This window comes from Emys orbicularis, chromosome 10 (assembly GCF_028017835.1).
Source record: "Emys orbicularis isolate rEmyOrb1 chromosome 10, rEmyOrb1.hap1, whole genome shotgun sequence".
NCBI lineage: Eukaryota > Metazoa > Chordata > Testudines > Emydidae > Emys > Emys orbicularis.
Genome location: NC_088692.1, coordinates 44,453,003 through 44,472,092, shown reverse-complemented (window position 1 = coordinate 44,472,092; position 19,090 = coordinate 44,453,003). Strand labels below are relative to the sequence as shown.

At 42.7% G+C, this 19,090-nt stretch overlaps 1 protein-coding gene across 1 annotated transcript in view; it reads left to right on the top strand.

Moving 5' to 3' along the window:
* Nucleotides 1–19,090, top strand: part of NEO1 (neogenin 1) — a 527,807-nt gene that overhangs the window by 294,090 nt on the left and 214,627 nt on the right. Inside the window, exon 4 of the mRNA XM_065411681.1 lies at nt 7,858–8,011. Within this exon, the coding sequence (XP_065267753.1) occupies nt 7,858–8,011 (154 nt within the window). The remainder of the gene's footprint in view (nt 1–7,857; nt 8,012–19,090) is intronic.

Here is a 19,090-nt window from a genome sequence, read left to right as displayed (position 1 = left end):
AATGTGGATAAATGTAAAGTAATGCACATTGGAAAAAATAACCCCAACTATACATACAACATGATGGGGGCTAATTTAGCTACAACGAGTCAGGAAAAAGATCTTGGCGTCATCGTGGATAGTTCTCTAAAGATGTCCACGCAGTGTGCAGAGGCGGTCAAAAAAGCAAACAGGATGTTAGGAATCATTAAAAAGGGGATAGAGAATAAGACTGAGAATATATTATTGCCCTTATATAAATCCATGGTACGCCCACATCTCGAATACTGTGTACAGATGTGGTCTCCTCACCTCAAAAAAGATATTCTAGCACTAGAAAAGGTTCAGAAAAGAGCAACTAAAATGATTAAGGGTTTAGAGAGGGTCCCATATGAGGAAAGATTAAAGAGGCTAGGACTCTTCAGTTTGGAAAAGAGAAGACTAAGGGGGGACATGATAGAGGTATATAAAATCATGAGTGATGTTGAGAAAGTGGATAAGGAAAAGTTATTTACTTATTCCCATAATACAAGAACTAGGGGTCACCAAATGAAATTAATAGGCAGCAGGTTTAAAACAAATAAAAGGAAGTTCTTCTTCACGCAGCGCACAGTCAACTTGTGGAACTCCTTGCCTGAGGAGGTTGTGAAGGCTAGGACTATAACAATGTTTAAAAGGGGACTGGATAAATTCATGGTGGCTAAGTCCATAAATGGCTATTAGCCAGGATGGGTAAGAATGGTGTCCCTAGCCTCTGTTCGTCAGAGGATGGAGATGGATGGCAGGAGAGAGATCACTTGATCATTGCCTGTTAGGTTCACTCCCTCTGGGGCACCTGGCATTGGCCACTGTCGGTAGACAGATACTGGGCTAGATGGACCTTTGGTCTGACCCAGTACGGCCTTTCTTATGTTCTTAAAGATGTCTGAGGGAATATTGGAGTGATGGGTGATAAACGTTGGCATTGTTTGCAGAGTAGAGATAGGAGTTGACAGCTCAGAAGTATATAAGAGATGATAGGTAAGGTGAGGTGAAACCTTGAATGTCTTAGTGGTGAAGACAAGTAGTTTTTCTTTGATGCAGTGGAGCAGTGGGTGTGAAAGGAGGAATTAGAGGGGTGGTTCTTGGTGTGATCAGAGTGATGAGCCCAGGAATATGATCTTTGCAGTAGCATTTTGAATAGATTTGAGGGTTTGTCCAATTTTAGAGATTGTCTGTCAACTAACTTCCTTCTTGTGGATGAGACACAAATGCGCATACAGACTATTAGGTATTGATCTTACGGTGGTGAGTGTAACATAAATACTCTCAAAAGGCTCTGCCTGAAGTCCTGGTGCTTGAAAGGCTGGTATTAGCAGGAGAAGACTGGTAACTAAAGTGGTAGAAATGGTGTTGGTTTCTAGGAAATCAGTTACTTCCAGTGGATATTATAGGTTCTGTGTTAAAATTATGTACTGTGGTAGGGACAAGGTAGACAAACCAAAGTCCTGTTCCATCCTGATGATACTGGAATTCTTCCAGGATAGGGTCAAAAGGGCACCCTCAGTGGGTAAGCTTCAGCTCTGGGTAATAGCAGCATCTTTTTTCTAGGGTTGCATAGTGGGTCACTGAAGATACGTCTACACAGTGAAAAAAGACCTGCGACAGTGAGTCTCAGAGCCTGGATCAACTGACTCAAGCTCACAGGGCTCATGTTGCGGAACTAAAAATAACAGTGAAGCTGTTTGGGCTTTGGCTGGAGCACGGGCTCTGAAACCTGGAGAGGTGGAGGAGTCTCTGAGCTTGGGCACTCAGCCTGAGCATCTGCACTACTATTTTTAGCCCCTCAGCACGAGCCCTGCAAGCCTGACCTAGGTGACCCGGCCTCTGAGACTGCTGCCACGGGGCTTTTGTTTTTGGTTTTTTTGCTATGTACATGTACCCTGAGTTTTTCAATGTGGGAAGAAAAAATGTAAATTTGTCTGAAGAATTTTTCACTTCTGGGACTCTGATTTAGTGCAGAGTAGACTGTTGCACAGTCTTCAAGCCAATTGATGCCCTATTTCTCAATTCTGGCTGTCAGCGTAGGTGGCCTTTTCTGATAACCACCACCTATGCTAGAAAAATGTAGGTAAATTGACAGTTTGCTTGTTCTAACTTTCTTTCTAGATAGGCTGATCCTGAGAAACTGTCTCATTTTCAGACTCAAAGTAAAGTCAGAGTGCCATATGGACAAGGACTTTCACCTCACAACCTTTCCCCTAATTCTAAATATCCAAATGCACAGTTCAGTATTTTAATGTCCTTACCACATTTATCTACTGAAATAAGTAGCCTTAGGCCCTTGGATGCTCTTAGTTTTTTACAAGTGGCCTGAGAAAGGAAAAAGCTGTCTCCTTTTCTGTAGCATAAGGTTTGTATTACAAGCATACAAATCAGTCAGTTTGACTTCTTTCTCTGGGCTCAGGGTTGACTCTGCCACAGGGATTTCATTTCCCAGGCAGAAAGGGAGTTGGTATATAGGCTTGGCAGCTTGGTTTGTAGGCTTGGCAGGATTCAGTTTTAATGGATAGATGTAGGTCAATGTCTATTTCAGTTGACACACTGAAATTGATGAAAAAATGTGTCTGTCAGTAACAATTGGCAGGAGTGTACCCTCCCCTGCTTGCACATGTGGGTATCAGGTGTTACTGGCCCTGCGGCAATGCAGGGAGCCGTCTGCAGCCCGAATATCATGAACCCACTCATATTTCATCCAGAGGGCTTCCTGCACTGCCACAGGGCCGGTGACATCCAGTTCCTGCAGGCACAAGTTGTGGAGGCTGCAGTCCTGGCGAAACAGAGCAAACATCTCTGGCCAGAGCCGCAAAGAGGACTATGAATCCTCTGCCACAGAGGAGGCCACCCTTCTGCTGAATGTCTCTGTCTCGAACAGGAGACATTCAGCGGTGGGTAGCCTCCCCCAGGGCAGGGGACATGTAATGCTTCTTGCAGTTCTGGGTGGGAGCTCTCTGCTTTGCTCTGCCTAGCCAGCACCACAGCCTTCCACTCACCTTGCACCTGCAAGGACTGGTTGTCACTGCCCCTGTTGGCTCTTCAGGGAGCCCTCTGCAGCAACTTCGTCACAACCCTGCTCACGCACTCATCAACCACAAGTGTCAGAGCCATCCTTGGGCAGGTACTGTTCAGCAGCAGCCTGTGGCCGGGAACCTGTTCTCCTCCTAGCAATCCTGGCCTGGGGTCTCTGGTGTGCTAGGTCAGGACCTCAGCTTCTCCCAAACCTTGTGCCTTGAGCCCTTGGGTTCCTTTGTCAGCGCTATGCTACCCCTATCCCCAACCCACTTTAATTTCTTGCAACTGTAAAAATAAAAACAGTTACAAATATAAAAAATATTAAAAATAAAAATAGATAAAAATAAAAAATATTCTTAAATATAAAAAAGATATTAATAATCTAAATTAGCAAAAATAAAAATCAAACTGTCAATCCTAAGTGTTTGACAGGTAGCCACCTGAAAACATTCTGTATGCATCTTTCCAAAGTACTACAAAATAATTGCCACTGAATCTTGAAATGCTGCCAGTAAAGACTGTGTCCCAGGTTTAGTGGAGTGGGGAAAGATGAATTAATTCAAGTGGGTCATCATGAACCCACCTTGTAGTTTTAAAATTGTTTCACAGAGCCTGTTAGTCCTAGCCTCGGGGACCTTGAGCAGAAAGAGTAATTTCTTTTTTGTTATTGGAGTTCCCACCAAAGGGTCCTGTAGTTTGTTGTGAAGTTTGGACCAATCAGCTACTCGTATAGTGTTTAGTTCTTCTTCAAGTGATGGTCCCTATTGTATTCCACTGAGGGTTTATGTATATGCACCATGCATCTGGAGCCGGAGATTTTGAAAGTAGTTGTGTCTATTGGTCCGTGCATGCGCCTTTGGCTCACCTCATTGTTTTGCCCGAGGTGATAAGGGCAGGGTGGACCAACCATGTATCCAGTTCCTTCTCACCGCCACGTGGTCCGGGTTAGAACTATTAGTGTCCTCTCACGTGTGACGCACTTTAAAAAAGATAAAGAGTTGTACATACTCTGAAGCTAACTATTTTACTGTTTTTACTGTTTATGTAGTAGTTTTGGTAGTTTACTTGTTTCAGTGCGTGGATACTGGACTATGCCAAAGAGCCCAGGCTTTAAAATTTGTGCCTCCTGCCTGCGACAAACATCAGCACTGCCTCTACTGCTTGGGAGAAGCCCATATTTCATCCAGGTGCAGTATCTGCCAGTCCTTCTCCAGCCGTACCCAAGAAGGCCAGGCTCTCTGCCTCCAGAAGCACCTCTTGGAAGTTGCCATGAAACCTTATTCGGATCCAGGTTTGGCGCCCCCCCCACCCCCCGCCACATCCTCCTCCATACATTGGCCTGAGGCAACCAGGAGTGCACCTCCAGCTACAGAGTCTGAGTCCGGCACCAGCGGTACAACCGCTATGGACCCTGTGCTGGGGCCTACTTTGGAGGCAAGGAAGCATGCACATAAGCATGGCAGTAAATCTTCCTCCATCCCTAAGAAAGGAGAGGCTCCTTCCATGAGTTCCAGTCATGGGAAGGTAGCACACTCTAAAGCACACAAGCACAAAAAGAGACCACTGAAACCAATGGATCTGTCAGTACTGGGTACCGACCTGCACACACCATCAACACTGGCATTTCTCTGAGCTCAAGAACCATCCACTCCATGGAGGACCATTGTTCCGTACTGGATAGGGACGGAGAGAAGTTCCTTGACTCCAGGGAGGTTGGGGAAAGCACCAGAGCCCCGGGAAGTGTTTGCTCTGGGAAAGCTGAGGTCTCTGCACCATCTGGGACCCTCTACTTCTAGGGAGACTTTATCTCCTGTGCAGGGCATGCTGCAGCTGAATCACTCCTCACTCCCTGCTCTGGTGGTGTACACATTTCCACTGGCTCCGCCAGTACCGCTGATGGAACTGGTCTTTGAATTTTTGTCTTCAGAGGAATTGGATGAAGGACGGGGGCTGTCCATCCCTTCCCGCCACTATGAGTACCAGTAGAGGCCTTCTACATCCTGGCAGTAACCTCCACTCCAGCCGCCCACCACAACACCCTCTGGCTGTATCATACTGGCTCTACTGGGGATCCTGGTCCCAATACCCATCCTTGGAACCTGTCTATTCTGTCAGAGAAACATCACCTATTTCGCTGTCTTGGGCATCTTCGAGTAGATGCTCAGAACTGATGATGGAAGAAGAGCCACTCAGTCCGGTTCTACTGGTACTGCTGGAACAGGAGAGATTCCCATCGTCCTCATCTGAAGCAGCAGTGGCTTTGGTATCTCCCGCATCTCCTGATGACTACTGCCAGTTCCAGGATCTTTTGCGCAGAGTGGCAGGAGAGCTGCATATTTCTCTGGAGGAGATCCAATACACTCCTCAGAAGCTGCAGGACACACTTCACTCACTGGTGATGGGTAGAGTTGCTCTGCCAATCGATGCCATCCCCGAGCCAGCCTAGAATGGTTTGGCATATGCCAGCCACATGTATGCCTACCACCAACAGGGCAGATAAATGCTACTATGTGAGAGCCAAGGGTTATGAATTTTTCTCACGCCCTCCCCCACCCCACCCGCAATTCACTTGTGGTCCAGGGAGCGATGGAATGGGCTAGAAATCAGCATCCATGCTCCAGCCCATCCGACAGGGAAGGCAAGCAGCTGGACCTTTTGGGCCACAAGATCTTCTCCCCTCAGTCAGCCTTCCATTCAGGATCTCGAATTATCAGGCATTGCCTGGCAAATACAGTTTCCTTCATTACAGCAAATTGGAGGACTTTGCTGAAAAACTGCCACAAGACCAGGCAGACTTCCAAGCAATAATGGAGGGGAAGCTAGTAGCAAGAATATCGCTACTAGCTAGTAGCAAGAAAATCAACTACACCTTCCTGCCTCTTCCATGCTGCCACGAGTACTCCAGAGGATTGGACAGAACAGAGTAACAGTCATTCTGAGAGAGTTCTAGTTTCCCAACCTCCTCTACATGTCTGCCCATCCCCCAATTCCCATCCCTGCTTTCTTCAAGCTACTGACACAGCACAACAGCAGGATCAGACATCCCAATCCACAGACACTTCACCTCAGAGTGTGGTATTTGGATGGCATCTTCTCTAGAATGGGTGTGTTCAAAAGAAAGCAGTGAGAAAGAGCCCACTAGGTGTTCCTACCAGGTCAAGTGGAACTGCTTCACCCCAGAAGCAGTGGAGATTCCCCTGCTTTTAGACTCCCTTCTGTCCTTGAAGGCATTGGGTCTGTCCCTCAACTCCCTCAAGGTAAACCCAGCGGCAGTTAACATCTTCCCCCTCTCCCCCCCCCCCCCCCCACCAGAAGGACATTCTATCTTTACACACCTGCTGATTGCTAGGTTTTGGAAAAGTCTCATCAGAACCTTCCGACCCGTACAATCCATTTATCTCCAGTGGGACCTCAAATTAGTTCTCTCAGCACTAACGGAACTGCCATTTGAACCACTGTCTTCATGCTCTGTGTCACTCCTTTCCATGAATGTCACTTTCCTTGTTGGCTATCACTTCTTCGAGAAGGGTAGGTGAACTTTGGGGCCATGATTGCAGACCCTTCCTTCACCACTTTACATAAAGATAGTCTCCCTGCACTTGCATCCAAAGTTGCTTCCAAAGGTCATTTCCAAAGCATCATACCTTGGAATAGGAATGACGACTCCACTCTCTTGATGTCCGTCGGGTCTTCGCCTTCTACCTGAAGAGGACAAGACTGATCAGGAAATCTCCTAGCTCTTTGTTGCAATAGCTGGAAGAGTTAGAGGTCAGACAATCTCCACGCAGAGAATCTTCACGTGGATTTTTGGGTGCATCACACTCTGCTGTCAGTTATTGGAACTGCCTTCAGTTTCTGGGGTGCGGGCACATTCCACAAGAGCCCAGGCTTTGACCATAGCCTCATTCCATGACGTACCACTCTGGGACATATGTTGAGCAGCCATGTGGCATTATATCTTGGTGTAGGAATTGGTGGCAGATGCCTCCTTTGGCGCAGCTGTCCTCTGCTCAACCATTCCATCTTTATCCTTGCACCCTCCTCCGACTTAGGTACTGCTCGTTAATCACCCTCAGTAGAATACAATAGGGACCATCACTCGAAGAAGAAGAGGAGGTTACTTACGTATAACTAGAGGTTCTTTGAGATGTGTTGGCCCTATCTGTATTCCGTTTCTCACTCTCTACTGTGGATCTGTTGGATTTACAGTGAAGAAAGAACTAGAGATGCGGATGGTCTGCCCTGCCTTTATCACCTCGGATGAAACCATGAGGTGAACCAAGGGTGCATGCGCAAACCAACAGACACTACTACTTTCAAAATCTCCAGCTCCAGATGCATGGTGCAGTGTAATACAGATAGGCACCACACATCTCGAAGAACCTCCAGTTACAGGTAAGTAACCTCCTCTTACTGAGTGGCCGTTTCCAAGTTTTGTAGGTATAGCTAGTTACTCAGGTTGTTTCCTGGGGAATTTGGAGCAGGCTGCTCTTGAGAAACAATAACTCCAACCCCAGAACAGTCAATTTGCATGTCTGGAGCAGGAAGTCAGATGCAGCCAGTTAATCCTAGATTAGCTCTTTGCAGAAACTCCATTTATAGGTAAGACAAATTAGTGTCCTGTAGAAATGCCTTCTTGGCTTTATAGTTTTGTGTTTATCGTAGCTTCACCAAAAAGAGGTAGAGAAGCAACTAGCTGCTTCGTTGTTTTGAGCACTGTGTTTACTACGGAAGGGACACAATATGCTGGTGTTAATTTGATAATCTCATTGTCTTTATTCAGTGTTTGATAACTTCATTGTCATTTTATTTACAAAATATTTGCAGATCCAGAGGTTCCATTAAACCTGGTGTTTCTGAGGCAACCTTCTCCACTTACCAAAGTTACTGGGCAAAGTGCAGTTTTCCCATGTGTCACTGCAGGATTTCCAACTCCAGTTGTCAGGTGGATGAAAAACGAAGAAGAACTTACCACAGAAGGGTAAGTAATGGCTAGTAAATGGAAATTGACTTTCCCATTACCTAAACTTAGTAATATAGGAATTATTATGCCAAGTGAGACTTATGGTTTTAGACCTAAGTCCACTCAGCTTCTGCTTAATTTTAAAGTGACACAGTAGGTTCTACTGTTCTAATGTGGGGGTCTTCAGGTTGAGGGTTGTGACAAGCCTTGTGCCACGTAGGGTGGGCAGACCAACTCAGTCAATCCAGAACACTGGTAAAACAACAGAGGGTCTGTTCAGTGGATCTAAACCACAGGAATGTCAGTATGATGCCACATGATCACATTTATTTATTTGTTTGATATTTAAAAACAGGAAATTGCACACAACAAAACTGTTAAAAGAATGTTAAGGTGGCAAAGTCAAACATTTGAAAATAGGGAAATTCCAGAATTAAGGTTACCTTTGTAACCTAACTGGTCTCCCTTCTGCATATGCATTATGATATTATTTAATTACATGATCAAATGCTACGTTTTCCACAGTATCCTTGCCTCATTCAGTGCACAGAAAGGACTCAATGAGCAGCTATGGAGTATTTTTTTGTCCTCATTGTTCACTGTATGGTCCTATGCCTTATTTACTCCATACTATTCAAACCCTGCTTTGAAGACATTTATTAATTTCCTCATGGGCTTTTTTTTGTGGTGCTTATCTCTAGAGTATCTGAATGGTTCACAAATATTAATTTATTTTCACAATACATTTGTGAGATTAGGTGGTAATATGCCTATTTTACAAATGAGAAACTGAGGCACAGAAATCAAGGTTGAAAGAATCTTAATTTTGGTGTCCAATTTGAGATGCCACGGACTAGATTTTTCAGTGTACATAGCATTATATAGCACTTTATATATTCAAAACCCAGCTCCCATTGATTTCAGTTGCAGCTGTAAGTGTTCAGCCCTTCAGCAGTTCAGATCCCAAGGCCTCAATTTGAGCACCCAGAAACATAGGAGCATACTATTAGTGACCATGCATTAAAGTTTGGTTTAAGCAATTTGCCAGGCGTCACACAGGGACTCTGTGACAGAGGTAGGGATAGAATCCAATTCTCCGTGGCAGAATTCAACTGCCTTACCCGTGAGATCATCCTTTCTCTTCCTGTAATCTCCTGCCTGAATCGCTATATATTTTACAACCTCTGCAACAAATGAGGCTGAGATCCTACAGACAAGTGTCCTTCATTATACAACCTTGATTCATTGATTTAGGGCTGAGTATTGCATGTCTTTTTCTAGATTTAAGGCCAGTTATCTAGAATGTAAGTGGGTGTGTGTGGGTCTTTTCAAGCCAGCCTCCCAGGGTATGTCTACACTGCAATAAAACACCTGTGGCTGGCCCTTGTCAGCTGTCTTGGGCTCACAGAACTCAGGCTGTGGGACAATAAAATTGCACTGTAGACCTCCGGGCTTGGGACCTCGTGGAGGACGTGGAGGTGGCATTGGTCCCATAACCCAGACACCAGCCTGAGTCCAGACATCTACACTGCAGTTTTATAGCCCTGAAGCCCAAGTCAGCTGACATGGGAGAGCTGCGGGTGTTTTATTGCAGTGTAGGCATACCCCCAGTGACCTGATAGCCCCTGATAACTCCATACACTTTTATGAGCTAATGGTTACTACATCAGTGGACATCTAGTCTCTGAGAGAGATAGTTAAGAGGAATATTTCTTTTTCCTTTAAAGCTCAAAATAAATATTCACCTCTACAAAAAAGAGGGAATAAATAAGGGGTTGGGCCCTAAAAGCCTTTTTTAACATATTATACTACAAAGTCTCTTTGGTAAGCTAGGGGACGAGAGAGGTATTTGGCTGTTGCTGGCTGAAGTTGATTCCATTTGTGTTATGGCTTTTTCCTTAGAGAAGTGTGTTTGTTAACATGAAGTTTATTTTGAGGGGTAATAAAGAGGAAAATTTGATTTGCCTCACTCTGCAGAACATGAGTTCTTGATTCGTTTTTCATAGAACACAGTTCTCCTTTGAGTGATGAGTGTCTTCCAATGTGAGTGCACGTACGCTTCATGTGCCTGCTGCCTCCTTGTGCTCTGAATCAAGAACATAAGGGGTGACATTTATAGCCTGCTTCTCTAGTTCCTTTTTGCTGCTTGTGATTTGAGATGGAACCCCTGCAATTTTACAAGCTGTTCCTGTTCGAGTCTAGCTTTTTTTCTGGAAATAGTTTACGGTCGGATCATTGTATTTTATGAATTTAGGAGTTCCTTAGTGTAGATCAGGGGTCGGCAACCTTTCAGATTTGGTGTGCCGAGTCTTCATTTATTCACTCTAATTTAAGGTTTCACGTGCCAGTAATACATTTTAACATTTTTAGAAAGTCTCTTTCTAGAAGTCTATAATATATAACTAAACTATTGTTGCATGTAAAGTAAATAAGGTTTTTAAAATGTTTAAGAAGCTTCATTTAAAATTAAATTCAAATGCAGAGCCCCGCAGACTGGTGGCCAGGACCTGGGCAGCGTGAGTGCCACTGAAAATCAGCTCGCGTGCCACCTGTGGCATGCGTGCCATAGGTTGCCTACCCCTGGTGTAGATAGTGTTTCAGGGTGTAGGGGTTCCCTGTCCATCACTCACCATGCACTAGAGAATCAGCAATCCTGTGAGTTCTGGCTCCAAATACACCTAATGAAGTGGACAATGAGGCCCCAGTCTGCCCCCAAGTAATCTGCCCCCACAAGACGCTCCCTGGCTCTGGTCTGGCAGACACCATGCCTAAGGACGCTAGCAAGTGACGGGAGAAGCATAAGGACAAATACCCCCATAAGAAACAGGAAAAATCCCCTCCCTAAACCTTCCCAAACAAATGAGATTCCACACCTCAGTATGGGTGTGTCAGGAGCTCGCGAGGTGTGTGGGTCTGAACTACTGGTACCAAGGGCCAAGAGCATCCTGAAACAGCCAGCCACAGGAGGGGCAGGAACGACCCCGGTGTTAGCAAGGGAGACAAGGGAACAATTGCTGGCTGCACCGATACAGCACAGCGGGAAGAAGGACTTGGCAATGCTGACATTCACTGATTGAAATAGGCACGGTTGGCTCTACCAAAAGGCAGAAGCCCATTCTGCTCCCCACCTGCGAGACCCAGATCGTGGAAAACTTGGCCTATATTTCTATCCAGAGTCGCTAATACTTGTGGAACCAGTGGTTTCGAAAGCGATACCCATACCATTGGTGCACCATTTGCTGGTACTGTCCACCAGGCAAGGTATCACAAAATGCATGATTCCATTGTCTCTGCTGGTGGAATCTGAAGAGTCCTACTCCTCAAATGAACTGGAGGCTGAGACAGTAGTTCCTCTGCCTGCTCTGAGGCATAACGTTAACTGTGACAGGGCTCCAGAGTCTCTGGGCACCCTCATGCTGCCAAAGAGCATACTACAGGATTCAGGACCAGTGGTACCCTCACCCTTAGCCTTACGATTTCACTCACTGGCTCTTTTGGGGTTCTTGGGATTCTTATTTCAGACGTCCCAGTTTCAAAGGATCTGAGTGGGAGTCCAGACAAAGGTTGCCGCTTAGGGAGGAACTGCAGCCCACTCAAGAGAATTATGAGGAGAATGATCAACCCAAAAAGACAAACCCAGTTAATCCTCCTGCAGCACTTTCATCCTCATCACCTGATGAGGTGATGTTACTGGCCTTGCCATTGTCACCCAACAACTACAAGCAGTTTAAGGACCTCCTGAGGAGTATTGTGGAGTCACTCCAGATTCCCCTGGAGGAAGTCCAGGGCCCCACTCACAAGTTGTTGGACTTCCTTCAGACTGCTGGGCCTAGCAAGGTGGTGCTTCTGATCAAGAAAACTATATTGGAGCCAACCAGGATGGTCTGGCATGCTCTGGCCACCTGTGCCCTCTCCCCCAAATGATCAATAAAAAGTACTTTGTACCATCTAAAGGGGAAGAATATTTGTTTTGTCACCCCACCTCTGATGGTTCAAGCTATCACCAGATGCAACAGACTGCACCAGCCTGGGTCTACTCCTTTAGACAAAGATGCCAAAAGATTAGATCTCTTTGCAAGGAGGAGTTCCTCCTCCACTAATGTACAATTTCACATTACAAATTGTCAGGCTTTTATTTCTAAATGTGATTTTATTAATTATAACAAACTGTGAGTTGACAAATTTCTACAAGAACTCAGACTTACCTGAAGACAGTCCATGCGATGAGGGACCTCATAGCTCAGCTTCAGCTGAGTTCTCAGATTACAGTTTGATTTTATCAGGTCCTTCCAGACCATGTGAACACTCTTCACAAAGCTCCATTTCCAGTGCCTCCAGGCATGGTTATGGACAGTCTATGCTCCGAGCAGAGACAACATGGACAAACAAGTCTCAGTTCTCCACAGTGTTCATCATTCTCCTGGCTGGTCAGCAAAGACACAGGGATCACACATCTCGCAGAACTCTAGTTACGGGTAGGGTAAGTAACATTTCTGTAGAATTTGATGCGTTCTTTTAAGACTGCTGTACGTGTGACACAACATTTGAAAGGATAGATGATTCTTTCTGCAGAACCCAAAAAGCTTTCCAACTCCCTCTGCCTCACTATTCACCATAGTATTGTTTGAGCAGATTTAGTGAAAATTGGCGTTCTTCTCTAACTTGCAGTAAATCCTGCTGTATGATCAAATGGCTACCATTCTGAAACCGAAGCTTCCATGGATGATTTACTAGGTTAGTTAGTACCTTGTTTTCCCTTGATGTAAATTTTGGATATAAATTCCACTTTAAAAAAATTAATCTATTCTGCACAATTACACACTTATCTCCTTATGCAAAGTCTAGTAGGGAATACCTTTTTCTCATTGCAGTATTTTTCATAGCCTTCTGTTTCCCAGCCAAATTGTAAAAAACCCTAGTAATCATATACAAGACACCTGAACACTCATTCTATTTTCTTTCCTGTTTCATTCCAGCGCATAATCAAGCATGTTGAGGTCTCTTCCAACCCTAATCTTCTATGATTCTATGTTAGAGTAGCAATTCTGATTCAAAATTCTACATTTTTAAAAGGATTTTTGTCCTTTGTATAAAGCAGGGTGAATTTGATTTAAATTAAAGTGATCTAATTCTTTGATTTTTTTTTAATGATGATTTTAATCAGCAAGCAGGAAATCTTGACTTAAATCATCTATTTTAATCTTGTTTTGCAATTATACTTTAGTTATTTTCCTGAAGAAAGATTCATATTAGTTGGTAACTATTAAAATTTGGTACTTCTTTTTGCTACCCAGGAGGATATGCTGTATCTATAAACTTACTGAAACAATTATATAGCTTAACATAAATTTATTCATATTCTTAGTTTATTTTTATTTTGTTAGAAAATGGTCAGTGATGCATTTCTTATTTATTAGTTGATGATTAATTTTATATTTGATTTGTGTTAACCTGCATTTGGATGGAAATTTTAATTCAATTAAAAATGCACAAAACTAGCATTTTAAAATAGTTTTACATTAGTTAAATTTTAAAAAAATACCTTAAATGTGCTGGATACATAAAAACAAAATAAGTTGATCAAAATATGTTTTGTATTTAAAACTCTTATTTATTAAACAAAGAAAGTATAATCTGTAGTTAATATATTCAGCTGATTGTTTCTAGTCACCATGTCCTTCAAGATTTTAGAAGTAGATCTCTTCCTCATACTTCATTTTTATTCATCGATTGGTAAAGGAAAATAAGCTTTCCTTTTTCGACTCCTTGTTGGTTTCTCAACTCTGAATGAGCCAGTCAGTGAACTGAACTAACTGAATAAACTAAAATGAAGTAAATATTCTCTATATCTGCAGACTGTCAAAAGGTGGTGTAGCATCTCAGCAAACTCTGGTTCCAGGTGCTCAGCTAGTGACTTCACCAGTTCAGTGGTTTGACTTTACTTAAAATTTTGGCAGCATACATGTACTGCTTGAATATTGTTTAATTTAATTTAAATTATTGTAAATTAAGTATTGTATACTAAGCGTAGGCCTTAATATAGTGTGTCATAACTTCAAATTTAATCTTAAATAGATTTATTTTTAAAGAAAATATATTTGAAATTCAAAAAATCGAGTTTAAGTAAAATCTGATTAAAAAAGAAATCTGTTATCCTGCTACTGAGTCACTCAGAGCTATTGGTAAATTCTTAAATAGGTTGTTTTTGCTAACTATAATACTTCTCCCCTTATGACCATGCTCACAAACATAAACTTGCTAATTAAGGTCTGGACAGATTTTTTGTGTACATTGAGACCTCTTTAAAAAAAGAAGTTAAAGTTCATTTTAAAAAAAAATGAGGGAAGGGTGGGATCTGGTCCCCAAAAAGTGGATATGAAGTATTTGGGAGAGGGAGATCTCCTTCCTGTGAACCCTGTAAAGTGTATGGAATACTGGGGGTTTCTGATTGGTTTGATTTCCAGTAAAAGACTTGATAGTTTCAGGAACGAAAAGCAGTAAAGTGGAGCTGAAAACAAGAGGAAATATTAAAGGCAGAAAATAACGCTGTTTTTCTTTAATTGTGCTGTAGCGTTAGCTTTAACAGTGCCGTTTTCTTACCACTAGACTCATTACTTTATTTGATAACATAACCATTTTACATTCTGTTTTTTAACTGTGGCAAATCACCCTTTATAGAATTAAAGGTTTCAGAGTAGCAGCCGTGTTAATTAATTCTTTGGCCAAACCGGACAGTCTCTACGCAAAAGAATTAATGGACACAAATCTGACATCAGGAATCATAATACTCAAAAACCAGTGGGAGAACACTTTAACCTGTCTGGTCATTCAATGACAGACCTGCGGGTGGCTATTTTACAACAGAAAAGCTTCAAAAACAGACTCCAACGAGAGACTGCTGAGCTGGAATTGATATGCAAACTAGATACAATCAACTTAGGCTTGAATAAGGACTGGGAATGGCTGAACCATTACAAACATTGAATCTATCTCCCCTTGTAAGTATTCTCACACTTCTTATCAAACTGTCTGTACTGGGCTATCTTGATTATCACTTCAAAAGTTTTTTTCTCTTACTTAATTGGCTTCTCAGAGTTGGTAAGACAACTCCCACCTGTTCATGCTCTCTGTATGTGTGTATATATATCTCCTCAATATATGTTCCATTCTATGCATCCGAAGAAGTGGGCTGTAGCCCACGAAAGCTTATGCTCTAATAAATTTGTTAGTCTCTAAGGTGCCACAGGTTCTCCTGTTCTTTTTATAGAATTAAAGAAATTGTCCTCTCAAGCTATATGTTCAATTAGAATCTATAATTCTAAGAAAGCATATTCTTAGCAATTCAGTGGACTGCACCTTCTGGAAAGAATATTTATAATGTGAGCCAGATGCAGTGGATGTAGTTGGTTTGATGGAATGTTTGTCAAAGATTTCAACAGGATTTAAAGTAATGAAATATGTCATATTCCAGCATGAGTAAATTTTAATGGTGTCAGTCTTTGCAGGTTTAAACAATTTCATTGAATTATTATTTGAAGCAAAGCTATGTGATGCACATAGGAAATTGTGAAATTAGCTCCCCATGATAAAATATTTGCCAAACTAATTCCTTTCAAAACCTCCACTGAAATATTATTTTAAAAATCCTGGCTAACTCATACAAGAGTAAGACTCCAAGCACATTTGTTACCCCAACATGTAGTGACATTGCCATGAGATTTACCAATCATTGTCTGCAAGAAGTGACGTGCAACACTGCCTCATAGATTCAGCAATGAGTGATGCAAGTCATGCTTTTAGAAGACCAGCTCTCCTTTCCCTGGTCCATGGGGGCAGAGGATAAAAGGGGTGGAGGGGATTTGGAGTTCTGGGGGAAGAAGTTGAGGGACAGAAGGGGCTGGGTTCTCGTGGGAGAAGATTTGGGGGTTAGAGGCTTGGATGGGTAGTTTGACAGAACGGGAGTTGCCTGGCTGTGGGGGAGAAGTACATTAGGGGGTCTAGGCTGGAAGGCAAGATAGGGTGTGGAAGATGGGGTGTTGGGCAGCTGTGAGGGGTGGGGAGTATATCAGGGGAGCAGTACTTACTGGAGAACATGACACAGCCCACTTCCTCTTGGCTTCTGTCTCGGGGGGGCTGATTGGGCTCAGCTTCCCACTTTGGGCGTTTTGATTTCCGGGGTAATTGTTTTTGAGTGGCATTGCAACCTGGTGCATGGGGTCACAGTGCTACTCACTCAGATTTGGCCTACCCAGCCCCCTGTCGTCATGATGGAGGGATGGCTGTGCCAAACCTGAGCACCACTGTGACCCCATGCACCAAGTTGCAACTGAGCCCAGCCAACCCTGAGACCCTTTGACACATTCCGGTGAGCTAATTTTCGGTCATGATCCATAGGTTGAGAAACCCTATTTTAAAGCTTGTACTCTTATGTTTAGCTACGTGATCTGTCATAGCTAGAGAGAGGTAGGAGGAAGCATTGGTGCTTTGTGTGAGAAATAGATGAAAGGAAATGCAATACTGTAAATTATAGTTAACTGAAAGCTGCCCTTTCAAGAGTAGTGGTTAATTAAACAGATCTTTTAAAGAAATGTAACTGATTAACCACGTCACATGCCAAAAGGCAATGAATAATCCCTTGTAAATGATTATCTAGCAAAATACTAGCTATTAGAAAGATTATAGCCAAACTCCTCAGCACACTGAAGTTACAGAGGAGTCTTTCTCAGTTGTCAAAGGGATGGACTATTCATTTTGTGCACCATGCCAAAATACATTTTTATAAACAATATTGGCCTCTTAAATCCAGTTGCCCATAGAAACTTAATCCTGCCTCCTTGTATGTCCAACCTGTGCACGAGGCAGAGGTCCTGAAGAAAAATAGAACGTGGTCTTGTAATTAAAAACTGTTTTGTTATGTGTATGCACAATGTAGCTTTTCCTAACTTCCAAGTGTTTGACTTTGCAAACTAAACTTAAATGACCTTTTTAACATCGTTTTTGTATGTAATTTTCTAGAGATTTTTAAAAGAAAAATGGTAAAGACAAATTGTATTATACAACTGTAATGCCCTTCTTCAAATAAATAAGCAGCAGCATCAGGATTTTGAGTCCTGGAACTTCAAGCACTTGCAGCACAAACCTTTACCTCTTGAACTACAGAATTAACTATATTAGCTGGCATCAGGAGAAGTTTTTTATGCTAAAGGGGTTTCTGGTGCTCTATGCTAGGTCCAAGGTTGAGTAGTTCATTCAAATCTCTCCCCCTTAACCACTACTGCAACTGCTCTAGCAGTGCCCACATGTTTCCAGCATAGTGTTTGGAGGTGGCGCTGCTGCTGCTTTGGTGGCTGCATGGGGCCCAGCAATCCAGGATATTCACATTCTGTTATTATGTTGGCATGCTGCCAAAATTCTCTTGAGGAACACAAGTGAGAGAAAATGGCAATTTTTAACAATTTATAATTTAGCTAAACCCAAATGCAAGTTCAGGGGACAAAAAAAAGATACTTTTCTACCCTGTGGGCTTTCTCTCTGCAGGATTTTAAAGTCCTGTTGCAAATAATATAGCTGTTATAGCGTCTGTAGAAAAGATTACAAGCATACTTTATAGCGGAAAGTATTGGACTAACTAAATGTAACGACTGCTACCAGCTTTTCCTATGTTTGTTCAACTATGGAAATGTGATATTTAAATTCAGCATCCAGAAAATGCATTCTTCTAGCAAGGTTCTATTCAATAAAAACATGGTATTGTGTATCATGAACTGGGGTAATTTTTTTCTGGGTTTTTTTTTAACGTTTTTCGTCCCTTTCCATCAGTGTGAGTTTGAGTTTCAGAATGGCAACCACATATATAACTGCAAGCAGTCTTGCTGTTTAATGTGGTAATGTACCTTTTGGCATATCTATGAACCAAACTAGTGCTTGCTTTATATTTAATATTTTAATCTCTCAGAAAGCTAACTCGAGCCAAAGCAGTTTCAGTAAAGAAAAATAAGAGAAATGGGATATTGAGGAAAAGAAGGGGGTATTTTTCACAAGAAGGGTATTTTTGTGTTGAGCACACACCACGCACCCAGAAAGATCTGTTGATTGGGAGTTTAAATGATTCATGATGAAATGCCTATTTCAAAAGTCAGAATAGAAAAAGGTGTGCTGCTGCTGCAGCACAGAACTGCTGTTCAAATCTAGCTTGTAGAAAAGGCATCCCCATATAATCTTTTTGTTTTGTTTTGATCTAAGTATATAACTTGTTTTTCAGATTTTAATTTATTCTTTCAGCCAAACACAGTATGCAGTAAGAAGTCCAGCTAGAAAAGTGAATCAATATTATTGGCAGGAATGGTAGTATCTACTACATTTAAGCAGCAACAGAGGGTCCTGTGGCACCTTTAAGACTAACAGAAGTATTGGGAGCATAAGCTTTCGTGGGTAAGAACCTCACTTCTTCAGATGCAAGTAATGGAAATCTCCAGAGGCAGGTATAAATCAGTATGGAGATAACGAGGTTAGTTCAGTCAGGGAGGGTGAGGTGCTCTGCTAGCAGTTGAGGTGTGAACACCAAGGGAGGAGAAACTGCTTCTGTAGTTGGATAGCCATTCACAGTCTTTGTTTAATCCTGATCTGATGGTGTCAAATTTGCAAATGAACTGGAGCTCAGCAGTTTCTCTTTGGAGTCTGGTCCTGAAGTTTTTTTGCTGTAAGATGGCTACCTTTACATCTGCTATTGTGTGTCCAGGGAGGTTGAAGTGTTCTCCTACAGGTTTTTGTATATTGCCATTCCTGATATCTGACTTGTGTCCATTTATCCTCTTGCGTAGTGACTGTCCAGTTTGGCCAATGTACATAGCAGAGGGGCATTGCTGGCACATGATGGCATATATAACATTGGTGGACGTGCAGGTGAATGAGCCGGTGATGTTGTAGCTGATCTGGTTAGGTCCTGTGATGGTGTTGCTGGTGTAGATATGTGGGCAGAGTTGGCATCGAGGTTTGTTGCATGGGTTGGTTCCTGAGTTAGAGTTGTTATGGTGCGGTGCGTGGTTGCTGGTGAGAATATGCTTAAGGTTGGCGAGTTGTCTGTGGGCGAGGACTGGC